Source organism: Syngnathus typhle, linkage group LG17 (assembly GCF_033458585.1).
Source record: "Syngnathus typhle isolate RoL2023-S1 ecotype Sweden linkage group LG17, RoL_Styp_1.0, whole genome shotgun sequence".
NCBI lineage: Eukaryota > Metazoa > Chordata > Actinopteri > Syngnathiformes > Syngnathidae > Syngnathus > Syngnathus typhle.
This window is the reverse complement of record NC_083754.1, coordinates 1652959-1668570: the sequence shown is the minus strand read 5'-3', so window position 1 is coordinate 1668570 and position 15612 is coordinate 1652959. Positions and strand designations below refer to the sequence as shown.

Genomic DNA, 15612 nt, shown 5'->3' with positions numbered 1-15612 from the left:
AACAATACACTCCTCTCACACACACACACACACACTTTGCATAGTGGATGAGTGGCTAATACATCAAGCCCACAATTTGCACAATTCCTCTCACATCCCCAAAACATACATGTTTAAGTGAAGTTTTAAAACTGTCCATTGGCTTGAAAGTGAATGCAATTTTTTTATGTTGTACCCTGCCCTTTGCGTGTGGCCATATACACACACATCACTTTGGATGGGGCCCCTATAAACAATTCGTTGCATTTATTGCTTTATAGCTTGTGGACTCTTTTCTTTACACCCTCACTCCCTTCAGGTATTTTTTGAATTGCTGAAAAAGTTCCTTTGCCGTATATATTTACACAGAGACCTCTGTTGAATTTCTCACGTTTTCTGTAAAAATATAGATTTATATTATTGTAGTAGACAACACAAACAAAAATAAAATCAAACAATTGGCAATTTCACATTTTCCTCAAACCTTTACTTGCAATCATAAATCTACTTTTTGTACAATGACTACCTGGACGGTAACGAAAACAAAAAGAATGAAGCTGATGCAAAAAAGTTTAATTTACAGTTTTAGTTTCACTATATATATATAAAAAAAATAGCGGACAAAATATCCCCGAAAAATCAAAATAAACTCAGTGTGGTGAGTCACGTCGGTCACATGCTGACACAATGACTTCGATTTCGACAGACTCAAATTGCCTCAGACAAAAGATGAAGGCATACTTGAACACAGGGGCTCCAAGAAGACACCTTATGGAGCTGTGCAACGAGCTGGAACCAAGCAGTCTCTTTTCTTCTTTCAGGCCCAGCAATTATCAACACTTGCATCATGAAAACACTAAAAAGTTTAACTTTGGAAGGTGACGTTTCGTTTCCCGAAATTCAGTTTGACCTGCTAAAAGAAAACACAAGGGGGACAAGCTGGACACAATACATCGCAAACAGGATGGATGCTCGTTCGCGTAACCAAGTGTTATCAGAACAGGGCCAAGGTTTTGACACTTACATCTCAAGCGTGGGGTTGTCCGGAAGAACACCCTCCTAAAAAATGGACCTTGTGGCGTTAGCTTGTGGTTTAAATTTTAAATCTTAATACTGTATTAGTCAGAGTCTTCTGCTGGGATTTTAGAGAAACCGCAGCTTTTGAAAGAGCGTCGGTGAAGGGGGGGGGAAAAAACAACTTGCATATTTTCAGCTTCAACACAGTCCAAAGAAACAAGTTAACCAGTGGCCCAACGAATTGTCCAAGTTCTATTAAGGGAGGATGTGTTTTTGGGCCTTGCATGTGCAAAGAATGAGAAGGGACACCCAAGAAGATGGGCACAAAACATTTAAACTACTGCACGATGAGGCGCACTGCCAACTCACTCCCCCTGAAACGTGGAAAAACATTTAAATATAGCAAATATTTAAAGAAGAATATTACACCAGAAAAAAAAAAAAAATTCATTAAAATGTTGCTGCTGGGGGAGCATTTGAACCCGGTCAGCCTCTAAAGACACACTATACGGAGGAATGGGGGGGCATAAGAGGCCCCTAGCGCATCCTGTACTCTGACGTCTTGAGCACTTCACACAGCTGGCCCTTGAAGGCCAGATCTACAGTGAAGTCCAGGTCTCTCTGCAGACAAAACACATTAAGTATCAGTACAAAGGACTTGTTAAAACATCATTGCGAAAAAAAAAAAGCTCACATTGTTTTTGACGTTTGGCTTCATGCTGATCGTGCCGTTGATCTCTTCTCCGATCTTGACAGTCAGGTAATCGTCCAGGTAGAAGACAGTTTGCTTCCAGTGGGTGTAGGGGGACTCTGGGCCTGCAGGGGGACAAACCAAGTTGAATCAAAGTGGCACTTCAAGCCGAGGTTCAACGGCGAGGTAGCCACAAGTTCGTATTCCCCTGCGATATTTTGCACGACGCTATTGCAATAAGCCGGGGAAGCAGACTGACTGGTGGAAAAGCCGGTCCTCTTGTGACAGCGGGTGAACTCGATGTTGAAGTAGGTTACAAGTGCGTGGATGTAGTCGTTCCTCTTTACTTGCAGACAGAACGGCGAGGTGAAGGTCAAGTCGTCCGCCTTCACCGTGTAGATGTCCACCTCCTGCACCAAAACCAGTCAATAAGCCAAAAGATGCACGCAAAATACTTCCCGTTGGATTTCGCTCAGTCACCCACCTTGATGAGGCAGGCGCTGCTGACCAGCTGCTTCGGGTCCACGACGTCGACAAGGGGTTCTTTAATCGCCACCTCCTTGATGCACGACATATCAAATCCATATACGTTCTCCCACCCTGAAATACACACGTGGAGATCAGTTTTTTATTCTTTTTTTAAACAGCGACTCGTCATCACAAATAATGACCCACAGTGAATTTTGTAGTCCTTGTACTGCCTGTCTTCAATGGCGGTCACGAAAAGTGTTGCCCTGTCTGGGAAAATGAGTCCATCTTGCTTCTGTTAGGACACAAGAGATTGTGGGGGGGGTCAGAAAACAACTGCATGAACGCTGGACTTGAACTTATTTAAAAGTTCAAATCTAGTTCACACATACCAGCCATTTGTCCCGAGCATAGATGACCGTATTGAGCATGGATTCGTAGAAAAGGCAATAGCCCATCCACTCAGATATGATGATATCCACTCCATCCACGGGCAGATCCACCTCTTCCACCTTCCCTTTGATAATAGTTACCACTAGAGACAAAAAAAGAAGACTTTTGTTGAATCCCTGAGAACACATCAAGTTCCCTTTCCTCCATATAGCAATTGTAGCATCTCCCCACTTATTAGTTTACTCACCATCATCCATCTTGTTGGCCTTCACTATTTTCACAGCATAATCGGAGATACTGCTGCACTCGATCTATAAAGAAAATATACAAGGGCAAAATGTTATTTCAAAATTCTCAACGATTAGAGACACAAGTAATTGATGATCAAATTACCCGACAACTACTTTAATATTTGTTTAGAGATCCTCCCCCACACTCAGAATGATCAGCCTAAAAGGCAAACAAACACTTTATTGGGTATACAAAGACAAACTTACCCCGATAACTTTCTTGGCTCCAGCCTTGGCAGCAAACATACAGAGGATGCCCGTTCCACTACCGACATCCAGCACCACTTTGTCCTTAAAGAGATGCTTGTTGTGGAACATGGAGTTGCGGTAGGTCAGAGTCCGCACCTCATCCTTAAGCATCTCCTACAACATATGCCAGGGTCAAAACCTTGTGACAAAAAGAACTGTGCTCGTAAGAAAAATTAACAGTCAAAATTACCTCATGGATGCCAAAGTGAGCATAGGAGTCGAAGTAATAATCCTTTGACGTCATATCTTCAGCTGCAGGCTTTATCATGTTATCCCCCTGAGAAACCTCAACAAAAAGACACAATTACAATTCAGATTAACTTCAGCATAAACTACTAATGATTCTAGAAAACGCGTTGAGTACTTTGGAGTAGGCATTGCCATACATTTGTGTGTTTGAATGAGCTTGAACTAAAATTAACCCATCACAGTTGTTGAAATTCTCCGGAGCATATATGGATCATTATCCTCTTTGTTTATTTATAAGATAGCCAACCACCACTTGTCTGAGTGGTTACTTGCTAGTTTTAATGTTAACTTGCGTTCAAACTGCTGCAAACACAAAATGCATTTAGAATCTCAGCAGGTGGGCAGATTTTTAACTATTCATATAATTTAAAATGATCAAAGATTCTCCTCATTCAAAGCAGATGAGAAAAAACGATATTCCAATGTAGTACAAATACATCTTCTCCATTCATCCAATGTATAGCTTCCCTCGCTGCACAAAGGATGCGAGCACATGGTTGAAGTACTGCGATGTGATCTTGGCCTTGTTCATGCAGGCACTCAATGGAATGTTCTCAAAACGAATGACTTAAAAAGTCACGCTATAGGCAATTGTCAATAACAGGTGTCGTTGTCCGGTCGACATTATACATAATGCACACACATCTTTGACAACTTGCTGCACGGCTTCGACATACCTAAGTGTGTGCGCTACTCATTAGCCGTTCATTCGTGGACCAGGGTGGAAAAGGCGGCAAATCCATACAACGGTGCCCGGGGGTACCACCAAATGAAAACAATGCCATTTTCCAAGATTTTAAAAACGATAACGTTAAATCGCAGCGCACCCGATAAGAGAATGAATCAGCATCCGTGGCTGATAGCTAACTAGCTAAGAAGCTAACATGTTGGTTCCCACGCGGTCTTTTAGACAATTGAAGAAACCTAAGGCAACAGCGGTTTTTCAAGATGGACGTGGAGCGTGAAATTTTAACGACAACATGATTCCATTTAGACGTAGTAACCACAAAGAGATAAAGTTATTAAGGTTTAGGTAGGTCAGTTAAAATGGACGAATCAATTGATGCGTATTTGAAAAAGATCAAAACGTCCGTAAATCGCTTAGTCTGCCGATACCAAATGCAGGCTGTGATTGGAGGATTACATTGAAAAGGAGAAGTTGAAAATATTAGTTCGTAAATTTGTACCTCCATCCTCTCCGCTGGCGCCGCCATTTCGATCTTGTGCCTGACTGCGCGAGCTTGAATAGAGAGTGCAGTCTTGACTTGCGCAACCAAAGAAAGCGGCTCCGCTCTTCTTCGTGGGATTCAAAACCGCTGTTCGGTTGCTGTAGCGCCCCCACCTGCCCGAGTGGCTGTAAATAAGTCATAAATGTTTAAATCTTCAAACTTAAATCTTTGTTTCTTGTTGTTGTTGTAAATATTTACTTACCTACGGGGGCATGTTATTGTCAATGTTATTTCCAATTTGGAAATAAAGCCAAAGGTTTGGTATTGTAATTGTCTCCCTCTAATTTCAGAATGTTTTATTAATTAAGAGTCTGGCATTCTTGTTAAGCACAGTGTTCTTTGTGGCGTGTCCAATTTATCAGATATTCCTATTTTCGCTCTTCCGGGGTTTTGGGTAGATAATGGACCGGGGGGAAGCATGTTTGCTGAACTGAAGGAGCGTACGCGTTCACGAGTGCGTCGCGCGGTCACGCTGTAGTGCTGCTGCTGTCACGAGCTTGATCCAGACAGCGGGGTAAAGACTCGGAGAATTAGAACGGGCAGAAATTTTACGCTCGATTTTCTTTACCATTCTTTGTCGTCCGATAAAGACACCGCAGCTACGCTTTACATCGGTGGCTGACAAAAACAGCAAGTGTTGTTTCGCTCAACCAGGGATGTATTGCAGTATTTGAACGCTATCGCTAGCCAGCCAGCTAGCTAGCTGTTGAGCTAGCTTTACGCTGCTTGTGACTCGAGGGCGACTTAACGGCGAATTCTCGTGCGGTCTTTTCCCATTACGCCCCCAGGTTTTGCCATCGTTGTACCCGTCCGCAAGATATCAACGCCGCGTGTGGTATTAATATAAAGTACATTTCAACTGTGGCCGTGTGTCGCGTTCTTTGCGTTTAATCCTCGCTCGAGAAGGATTGAATGAAATAGCTTGACAAATAGCCAGCGGAAACGAGCCAGTTAACGGGGGATAAGGTTTATTTACCGAGCTTCGCCTTGAGCACTACCATCCAGCGAATATTACAATCAAGGCCATCGAGCCTTGCATATAGTCAAAGCAACATAATCAGAAAACACTAAATCATAAAGTTTTTCACGATCGTGGCAGTGCTAAGTAGCTAGCTCGCCCTGCACGTCAAGTTGCCCATCGTTCACTTCATCGAAGGAGCTGACCAACAGCGGATATTTTTTTTCCACTTTCAGGCCGAATAAAAACCTGCAAAAATGCCGGCTGTGTCGAAAGGAGATGGAATGCGCGGATTAGCGGTTTTCATTTCGGACATAAGGAATTGTAAGTGACCATTTTTTGCTTGCTTGCTTGTTGGCAGTCATCCACTAAAGCTGATAAAATCGTTTGGCGTTTTCGGGTTGTAACATGTCCTGCCTAACCTTCTGTTTTAAGATTGTTTAGTCTAGTCATGTTTTTGTGTGTTTTCTATTCAAGTGCAGAATAGCCATCCACTATCGCCTTTCCACTTTGGTCCCATGCTATGTTAGAAAAGCATAAACACATTCCAATGTCAATGTGTATTTTGGGGGTGGTTATTGTCAAATGACATCTACAAAACAATCCACTTTTCCACTACAGTGCATCGCTTATGATAATGTTGCGAAATTGAAGTATTCAAATACACCCCGGAATGCCAATACAAATGTTTAGTTGCATTTATTTATTTATTCTTAGTTTTTTTCTTCCATGAAAACACTCTATAAAAATATGTCTTTAGAGGTAGTAACATATTGGACACATAAATTATTGGTCAAGTGTGTTGAAGGCATTCTTTGTTGGTTACATAATTATCATTGTGATTTATTACAATGGAATTTACTGGAACTGTTGGGGTCGAGCCCATAGTCATCTGGAATGGACTCTCTTGCTTGTGACTCTTTCACCCACCAAACTTAAGACAGCTATAGATGACAAATATATATATAGTTTTAAATATCCATCTTGTTAGAGCTTTTGTACTTTTTTAATGAATGCTATCGGCCCAAATAAATGACTTGCAATGTGCCATTGTCTTTTGCACACCAGGTAAAAGCAAGGAAGCTGAAATCAAGCGGATCAATAAAGAGCTGGCTAACATTCGCTCCAAATTTAAAGGAGACAAAGCTCTTGATGGCTACAGCAAGAAGAAATATGTCTGTAAGCTGCTCTTTATCTTTCTGCTCGGCCACGACATCGACTTTGGGCACATGGAGGCCGTCAACCTGCTGAGTTCCAATAAGTACACGGAAAAGCAGATTGTAAGTTCCTCCGAGCATTTGTTTGTAAACTGTGGCACTTCAAATTGACATCAGAAAGGTTGAAAAAATGGAGCTACACCACTAATAAGAGTTTTTCCCAAACAAAATGTTTGCCCCCTCCCCGTATTATTTACAAATTAAAGAATACTGCCATCTACTGTTCAATCTTCATTCAGCAACTGGAGTCAATTAATACAGCGCATCATATAGTGATGTGTTTCGAGTCGGTTCGGTGGAAAGATCTCCGCTACTGTGCTTGGATCTCCCTCAATCAATTGACCGTTTCTCCAGGGCTACCTGTTCATCTCAGTTCTGGTCAACAGCAACAGTGAACTCATCCGTCTGATTAACAATGCCATCAAAAACGACCTGTGCAGCCGCAACCCCACTTTCATGTGCCTGGCACTTCACTGCATTGCCAACGTGGGCAGTCGCGAGATGGCCGAGGCCTTTGCTAGTGAAATCCCCCGCATCTTGGTCGCTGGGTGAGTGTGACTTGTTTGAACTCCATTTTGCCATTCAAACGTCTTTAAGATGACACGTAACTTGATGGTCATGTGCCTTAGCGATACGATGGACAGTGTGAAGCAATCTGCCGCCCTGTGTCTTCTGCGGCTCTATAAAACTTCCCCGGACTTGGTGCTGATGGGAGAATGGACATCCCGCGTGGTGCACCTTCTTAATGACCAACACATGGTAAGTGCATGAAGCCAAGTTGTTGAATGGACTACTCCAATTTGGTACATCCACTGCTGCCCTCTTTTATTTGATTAAATTCTATCAAACTCCCAATTGATTTATTTACCTTTTTTTTATTTTCATCTTTGTAGGGTGTGGTGACAGCAGCTATTTCTCTCATCACCTGTTTGAGCCAGAAGAATCCAGATGAGTTTAAGACCTGTGTTTCCCTGGCAGTGTCACGACTCAGCAGGGTGAGTAATTCGCATTAACTGTGACACATTTCAGCAACATGTTGATTTCCAAGAAGGAAGCTTCTAAAATATTGCCTTGCGCTTCTTCAGATTGTCTCCTCAGCCTCCACCGACCTGCAAGATTACACCTACTACTTTGTCCCGGCGCCGTGGCTGTCTTGTAAGCTGCTGCGCTTGCTGCAGTGCTACCCCCCACCAGAAGATGGCGCTGTGAAGGGTCGTCTGGTGGAGTGTTTGGAAACCATCCTCAACAAGGCTCAGGAGCCACCCAAGTCAAAGAAAGTCCAGCATTCTAATGCCAAGAATGCTATCCTCTTTGAGGCAATTTCCCTCATCATCCACTATGACAGGTGAGCATTTGGAGCGATCATTTTTTTCCATGTCCGTTTTTGAAACCGATGTCACGTTTTGTCCCGCAGTGAGCCGAATCTGCTGGTGCGAGCCTGCAACCAGCTGGGTCAGTTCCTGCAGCACCGAGAGACTAACCTGCGCTACCTGGCTCTGGAAAGCATGTGTACGTTGGCCAGCTCCGAGTTTTCCCATGAAGCGGTCAAGACGCACATTGAGACCGTCATCAATGCGCTCAAGGTGATTGATCGCAACCTTTTACACACAACTGGCTTTAACAATAACACAATTAACTGTGAGTCTTATTGACAAGGGCACTCGTGCTAATAGTCTTGCTGAATCTTTCCCCCACCCTTTTTTTTTCCTCCCCCCCCCCCACCAATTGTTATTTTTCTGCAGACTGAGCGGGATGTGAGTGTTCGACAAAGGGCGGCAGATCTGCTGTACGCCATGTGTGATCGCAGCAATGCCAAGCAGATTGTAGCTGAGATGCTCAGCTACCTTGAGACGGCTGATTACTCCATCAGGGAGGAAATGGTGTGTGGAAATGTTGCAATTAAGAATGTGTTTGTTTTTTGCTCTCCATTTGGTGACTGGAAATTCTCAGTAGTGCATTACGATCCTACATGTTGTTGTTGTTTTTTAAAGTACCTGACATGCGAGTCCATTCATCAATCACACAAATCAAATTTGATACACACAAAACAAACCCAACGTCTAAACAATCGTATCAACGAATGAGCTGCGTTTTGTTTTTTTCCCCCAGGTCCTCAAAGTAGCTATCCTGGCCGAAAAGTACGCTGTCGATTACTCCTGGTACGTCGACACCATTCTCAACCTCATTCGCATCGCTGGCGATTATGTCAGCGAGGAGGTATGGTACCGTGTCATCCAGATTGTCATCAATCGTGATGACGTGCAAGGCTACGCTGCCAAGACGGTCTTTGAGGTACTACTCCTTTGATCGAAGTTGTAAAGACAAAAATGATGCTTTCTTTGTCAAATCAATTCAACGTGTTTAAAACAAACAAACAAAAAAAAAATTGGGATGCAATGTAATTAATAATCATAATGACAAAAAATTAAGTGACTGTTTCTTCCAGGCCTTGCAAGCACCTGCCTGTCATGAGAACATGGTGAAAGTTGGAGGCTACATTCTTGGAGAGTTTGGTAATCTCATTGCTGGTGACCCCCGCTCCAGGTAAGAGGCATTTGTTTTTCTTTCTTCCTTTCTTGAAATATTGAGCTGCAATTAAAAAGTCCCGTGTTGTGTTCTGTTCTCCAGCCCCCTGGTCCAGTTCAACCTCCTTCACTCCAAGTTCCACCTGTGCTCCGTGCCGACTCGGGCCCTGCTGTTGTCTGCTTACATCAAGTTCATCAACTTGTTCCCAGAGACCAAGGCCACCATTCAGGAGGTTCTTCGCTGCGATAGCCAGATTCGCAATTCTGACGTCGAGCTGCAGCAGCGTGCTGTGGAGTATTTGAAGCTCTCGTCTATTGCCAGCACCGATGTTTTGGTAATTTAGTCTTTGTTTTTTTTAATATTTGATAGGATGTGTAATAACTTTAGGAGGTCATGTTTCAAATATGGCTAAATAGACATATGAGGAGAATTACAGACTTGCCCGAAATTTTAAGTGGGTGATATTGAACAGTCAGGTGCTGACGAAATGCTTTTTCCCCACACTGTATTTTGTTGTGACAAAATCTACAACCTTATTCTTTTTTGGTCACAACTTAAACTCATGACCAAAGATACTTCAATTATTCCATCCGAGGTCGGGATTTCTGGTTAGTATACCAATGAGCACTGTTACAAAGTCTCCCACAGGAGTCAATGCTTTTGTTTTCCTAGGCCACCGTTCTGGAAGAGATGCCTCCGTTCCCTGAAAGGGAGTCTTCCATTTTGGCAAAACTCAAGAAGAAAAAGGGGCCTGGTGCAGTGTCTGTGACGGACCTGGAGGACAGCAAGCGGGAGGGTGGGGAGCTGAACGGAGGCGGTGAGCGGGGTCCAGACACCTCGGCAATGGCGGCCTCCAATGCCGTGAGTCAACTCTGCTGCTCAGACAGCATTCGATTGCACGGGGGCGATCAATCAAACGACAAGTGTACTTTTTTTCTTTCAGTCCACCCCATCACCATCAGCAGACCTCCTCGGGATTCGAGCCGGTCCTCCCGTTGGCGCCGCGCCAACCAGTGCCGGCAGCCTGTTGGTGGATGTGTTCTCCGACGTCGGGCCCGCCGCACCCTCTGCTGCAGTTAATGACGACGGCTTTCTAAGGTGAAGGTCAACCTCATGAGCAGATGTAGATGCCAGTTAGCCAAAGTCCAGTCGGAGCCGCTTTCAGAGCACGGCAAATGTCAACGTGTGTGTTGTCGCCAAGGCGATTGAGGAGATCAATCTTCTCCGTGGTCCCTAAGTAACAAGGTTACGGATGGTAACCTGACTAATGCCTGACTTGCCAGGCCACAATACAAGTCAGTGCAATCGGAATTGGCTTTGGTGACGACAACGAGATAGTGGTCGTGTCTATTCTTCTCCCCGCTTGGGAGGTTTTCTCGACTTGTCTTATTTGTTTTTAACTTCTTGTGTATGTGACTTGTCTTTGGTCTTTTTCTCTTTTTTCCTTCTCTCCATTTTCCTGCGTGCCTGTGTGTCTGTGGGCGCGCGCATGTGTGTGTGTTTTGGTTTGAATGTACGTCTGTCCTCTGTCCTATACCGTGATCGGACATTGACAGAGATCTGGAACAGCCCACCGAGACCTCTGACGCCTTATTGGTGGAGAGTTCTGGTGACTCGGAGTAAGGGCCGCTGTAGTGAACTACAACTAGAAAAATCACAATTATGACATCGTGATAGTGTCATAATGGCATTGCTACAATTGACTGTAGTATTGTTGATAAATGCTTGTATTCATGAGTAGCTTGTTGAACCATTCCACTGGATGGGTTATTGTTAAAACTCTTAATTAAGGCCAATGAACCTTTTTTTTGCGGTTTTTCTAGTACATTTGTTAAACATGACCACCCCATATCTATAGATGTGCAATAACGTTACACACACACACACACACGAAATCTGTCAGGCACAAATGAACATGTGTTTTGCATACCAAATGATTTTCTGGCATCAAGCTACTGCATATCTGTAGCCTGTGCGCTGTACTGCTTGGACCATGTGAACTGTGCCTGTGTGGAAATGTATTTGGAAAGTGATTCATTGTCTCTTCTTTTGGATTTCGATTCTGTCCTGCGGGCCACAAACATCCTAGGTGTTTATTTAATACCGTGTGCGCCTTTTTAGGCTCGCGCTTGTGTTGCATGGTTGTCCAAATTGTGACCTAGTCAAGTCCAAGATTGAATGGTATGCCAGTGCGGTCGGTGTCATCTCGATTAATGATTGATATTCGACCAAAACAAGAGAAAATGTCCAAATACATTGGTGTTTGTAGTCATCGTGTTTGTCTGTCTGTTTGGACATTGTTACTAACCATCTCTGCATTTGATCTCTTTCTCCTTTTTTCTTCTCATGCTCCTAACAAATTTCCATCCCATTGCGCATGTGTGGACGCCTTTTTGGTTTCTTCAAACGCCTCACTCGTCTCTTCTCTTCTGCGGGCTGTCTACATCCTTGCGCTATCTTTCAGCTCTGCTCCTCCCTCTGAGGATCCCGTTCCCCTTCTGTCTGAGGCTGATGAACTCCTTAACAAGTAAGCCCTTTCTCTTTTAAAAGCTTTGTTTTTTTTTTTGCATGATTGCCACGTGACGCATGAGCTGGCGTGTTGAAGATAAATCTGTGTGAATCGTTTTATTTTAATCATTTAATGTTTTTTTTGCAGTTATTTATTCACTTTTTTTTAACTTAATACTAGCAGGAAATCGGGATCAGGCCCGACCACAAATCGCATGGTGGTGTTGTTTTTGGTTTGCTTTTTTTTTCGGGAGGGGGGCGGTTCTGAATATCATCCATCGATTTTCTAATGTCTGTCCGGCTGTTTTTATTCAACAGGTTTGTGTGCAAGAACAACGGTGTTTTGTTTGAGAATCAGCTCCTACAGATTGGCATCAAGTCAGAATATCGTCAAAATCTCGGTGAGGTTTCGAGAAGATTGGTCTTTTAAAAAAACATAACCATGCTGTGTTAACAAACAAGTTGTTTCTTTCTCATAGGGAGGATGTACTTGTTTTACGGGAATAAGACGTCGGTGCAATTTGCCAGCTTCACCACCACAGTCAGCTGTCCTGGAGAGCTCCAGTCTCATATCCTTTCATTCCTCTCCTCGATGGATTGCTCAAAAGACGATCTTTTGCCTTTGCGAATCATCCAGTCTTGCTGGAAAACGCATTCACCTGCACCGTGTTGTGGCAAACGTTTTACGACGGCATCTGAGGTAGCGTCAATCGAATGTTCCTTGACGGCAAGTCACAGCTTAACGTTCAAACCAAACAAGTCGAACCGCTGGTAGAAGGAGGTGCCCAGATCCAGCAGGTCCTCAACATCGAGTGTCTGACCGACTTTTCCGATGCTCCGTTGCTTAACATCAAGTTCAGGTGAGATGAAAGTTGAACTAGAATCAGGATTCAGTAATAACCCAGATCAGAAAAGTACAGTGGTACCTCCTCAATACTTTGTGTGAAGCGCCTCTTTCCGACGCAGCCGTGCAACAATGTCTTTGTTACAGATATGGAGGAGCTCTGCAAAACTTGACTCTCAAGCTGCCCGTCACCATCAACAAATTCTTCCAGCCCACTGAAATGTCCTCAAATGATTTCTTCCAGCGTTGGAAACAACTTAGCCAGTAAGTTTGGGGCCCCAGAAAGTATTTCGTCGCTTTCCAGGTTTACGAGTCAGACATTTTGTGTTTATTGCCCTCAGGCCTCAGCAAGAAGCACAAAAGATTTTTAAGGCCAACCACAGCATGGACACAGAAGTACTCAAGGCTAAGGTACGTCAGTCTTCTTCTCTTGGTGCTGTTTTCAGCAGAGTGTTCATGTTTGCGGTGGCGCTCTCGCTCGCAGCTATTGGGATTAGGAGCGGCCCTGCTGGACAACGTCGATCCAAATCCAGAGAACTACGTGTCTGCTGGAGTGATCCAGACCAAGGGTCAGCAAGTTGGCTGCCTCCTAAGACTGGAGCCCAATGCCCAGGCACAGGTACAACGTGCAGTTGTAGCTTAGCAGATCAGTTTCCACACTTGACTGCAGACATTTTAAATTCTGTTTTTGGCGTTAACTACTTCCTCATAAAGCAAATACCGGGAATAAATTCTAATAAACCCGGAATTGAATATCCGTTAAAAAACTAGCTACAATGTATGTGTGTGCGTGTGCACAGATGTACCGACTGACCCTGCGCTGCAGCAAGGACTCTGTGTCGAGGCGTCTCTGCGAGTTGCTGGCCCAGCAGTTCTAGAATAGCCAGAGTTCCAGAACTTTATCAAGACCAGTACCCCCCCCCCCCCTTCCCCCACCAGCGAGCCCTCCCCCTCTCCTGCCACACTTCTCTTCCTCCTACCAACAAAGGTTCTTTATTACGAAAAAAGAGGTGTAACCTACATAAGGGAAAAAGCAGTCGCTGTTTTGGTGACCATATTATTGTCATGATTCTAATTCAAGTTCATCTTCAATTTGTTTATTAACATAACGCTACATTATCGTTTTTCTTTATGGTGTTTACCTGTGTAGCTGCCGTGCGCGACCAGGAGCGTGTAAGTGCGTGTGTGTGCGTGCGAATGTGTGTGTGTGTGTGTATCCCACAGTGTGCTCTGCTTTCTCCTGGTTGCTCCGTATTTCTGATGCTATCTGTACAGTGTGTGTGTGTGTTTGCGTGTGTGTGTTTGTCTTATTTTTGATCCATTGGTAGATCATTCCTTGAAGTCAAACGAGAGGTAGTATTGGTCCTACACATCGCCCCATTGTCTCCTGTCTTAGACACACACGCACACGCACGAATGCACAAGTGGTTCCTTGTGGCCCCCTCGTCGGGCCCAATAATGAAGGGAGACCGGAAGGTCCATCCAGCACTCTAATTTCTAGCATTCCCCAATGATCATAGGCCAGTGAAATTGCACTTAAAAGGCGTTTGGGATCCTCCAGCACGAGTCCCCCTAGTGCGAAGAATCGGATTCTCTCTCGTGGGGCTCTGTAACGAGTAGCCCTTATATTTCAATGACCTTGATGATTTGTTTGTTGGCGTGTGTGTAAATATGCGGCAGTGTGTTACTTGATTGCTTTCCTCGACATTCCCATCGAGCAGTCGGCTTAGATGAACGAGCCCAGGCTGCCCCTCCCCGGTAACAAATGATAGTGAAGTAAGGGTCGACGTTTTCAGAGTCCCAACAGTTAGGACTTCTCTGTCCAGGTGGAACTGCTCTGCGATCCAACTTCAAGATTGTTTTTGAAGGGATGCCCAATTGTCTTTTTCTTTTATCGAACACAATCACAAACCTTTGGATAATCTATAAAAGCCATCAGATAAAGCAGTCCTTAACGACGCTCACCACGTGCTAATTTTGACTTGATGTACCGTTCCGATGTATATCCAGAATCTTCTCATGAGCACTTTTTCAATAAGCAGGGCCACTTTCCAAACATTCATATTCACACAGTCAGCTTCGATATTCTTTCTTGGGCTTCCTCTTGCACAAAGCAGCAGTAGAAGAGTGCTAGAGTTGTCCGTCATAACTAAAAGAGACTCTGTTTATGTGAGAAATTGAGTGAGACTGGAAGCAGGTAAGAATAAAAAAAAATCTTTGAGACATTTCGGAGACATTGGCACATTACAATCTGTGGCTGCACAGCAATCACAATACAGTGGAAAGCCGAGTTGTTTTTTTGTCATCCTGTGTGAGTGTGTGTGTGTGTGTTTGTCTATGCAGTATCCACTAGCTAATGCAGCCTCATGTATTGATGTTAAAAAAAAGTCCAATACCTGTGTTAGAAATAAGATTTACTCTGTAATGAAAAATGTGAAAGTAAAACTATGCCATATATCAGACATGACGCTTCCCGTGTTTTATTGTTTGACATTTTGTTTTATTCCAAATTACGCTACTGTGCAAAGTAGTTCATTTCAACAGCATTAGTAAATCAAATAAAAATGATATATCATAGACCAGGCAACCCATATATGAGATTTGACAACACATCCATTGACTCTCATTGGATTGATTGATTATTGCCATGGTTGCGTTTGCCTCGTATCTTATATTTACAACCAAAAACATCCAGATTGGTCATTTGGATGATTTTCCTTTCCTCACTTGGTGTTTTCGAAACAATGCGACACACAATGTGACATCATGCAGCGAGCATGCAGGCAGCAGTGCATGTGCGCACTTGCTGAGCGCCGCAACAAACCACTTCAATGCAATGAGCTAGGTGTGCAACTTCTGTGCTCATCTCATTCGGATAGAATTGACCCATTGGTAAAAAAAAATGCAGCTGGCCGCCCTCATTTGCATATAGATGTCGGTGATGAGGCAGCACTGACAGTCTGACACGCTCCGCCCACTTTACACTCGGCAGGC

The 15612-nt window shown here is 43.9% G+C and overlaps 2 protein-coding genes across 3 annotated transcripts; one reads left to right on the top strand and one right to left on the bottom strand.

The window, feature by feature from the left end:
• Nucleotides 1-444: 444 nt before the first annotated feature.
• Nucleotides 445-4667, bottom strand: prmt1 (protein arginine methyltransferase 1). 2 transcript variants are annotated; one of them, XM_061304198.1, is made up of 10 exons: nucleotides 4524-4667; nucleotides 3278-3373; nucleotides 3046-3201; nucleotides 2796-2859; nucleotides 2548-2690; nucleotides 2363-2450; nucleotides 2172-2287; nucleotides 1947-2097; nucleotides 1691-1812; nucleotides 445-1617 (listed from the first exon to the last, which is right to left on the bottom strand). In XM_061304198.1, the coding sequence occupies exons 1-10, from the start codon at nucleotides 4548-4550 to the stop codon at nucleotides 1534-1536; spliced, it is 1047 nt and encodes a 348-aa protein (XP_061160182.1). In that variant the 5' UTR covers nucleotides 4551-4667; the 3' UTR covers nucleotides 445-1533. The 2 variants fall into 2 exon arrangements, with proteins under 2 accessions (XP_061160182.1, XP_061160184.1); XM_061304200.1 differs by having other exon boundaries at nucleotides 3278-3364; nucleotides 4524-4660.
• A 327-nt stretch (nucleotides 4668-4994) lies between these two features.
• ap2a1 (adaptor related protein complex 2 subunit alpha 1) lies at nucleotides 4995-15080 on the top strand. Its single transcript, XM_061304201.1, has 23 exons — nucleotides 4995-5079; nucleotides 5760-5847; nucleotides 6592-6803; nucleotides 7095-7288; nucleotides 7370-7499; nucleotides 7634-7735; nucleotides 7826-8085; nucleotides 8155-8323; nucleotides 8483-8620; nucleotides 8850-9032; nucleotides 9187-9284; nucleotides 9369-9600; nucleotides 9939-10127; nucleotides 10210-10364; nucleotides 10823-10885; nucleotides 11731-11793; nucleotides 12093-12175; nucleotides 12254-12343; nucleotides 12511-12634; nucleotides 12766-12882; nucleotides 12960-13029; nucleotides 13103-13237; nucleotides 13419-15080. The coding sequence occupies exons 2-23, from the start codon at nucleotides 5781-5783 to the stop codon at nucleotides 13494-13496; spliced, it is 2952 nt and encodes a 983-aa protein (XP_061160185.1). The 5' UTR covers nucleotides 4995-5079; nucleotides 5760-5780; the 3' UTR covers nucleotides 13497-15080.
• The last annotated feature ends 532 nt before the right edge of the window (nucleotides 15081-15612 follow it).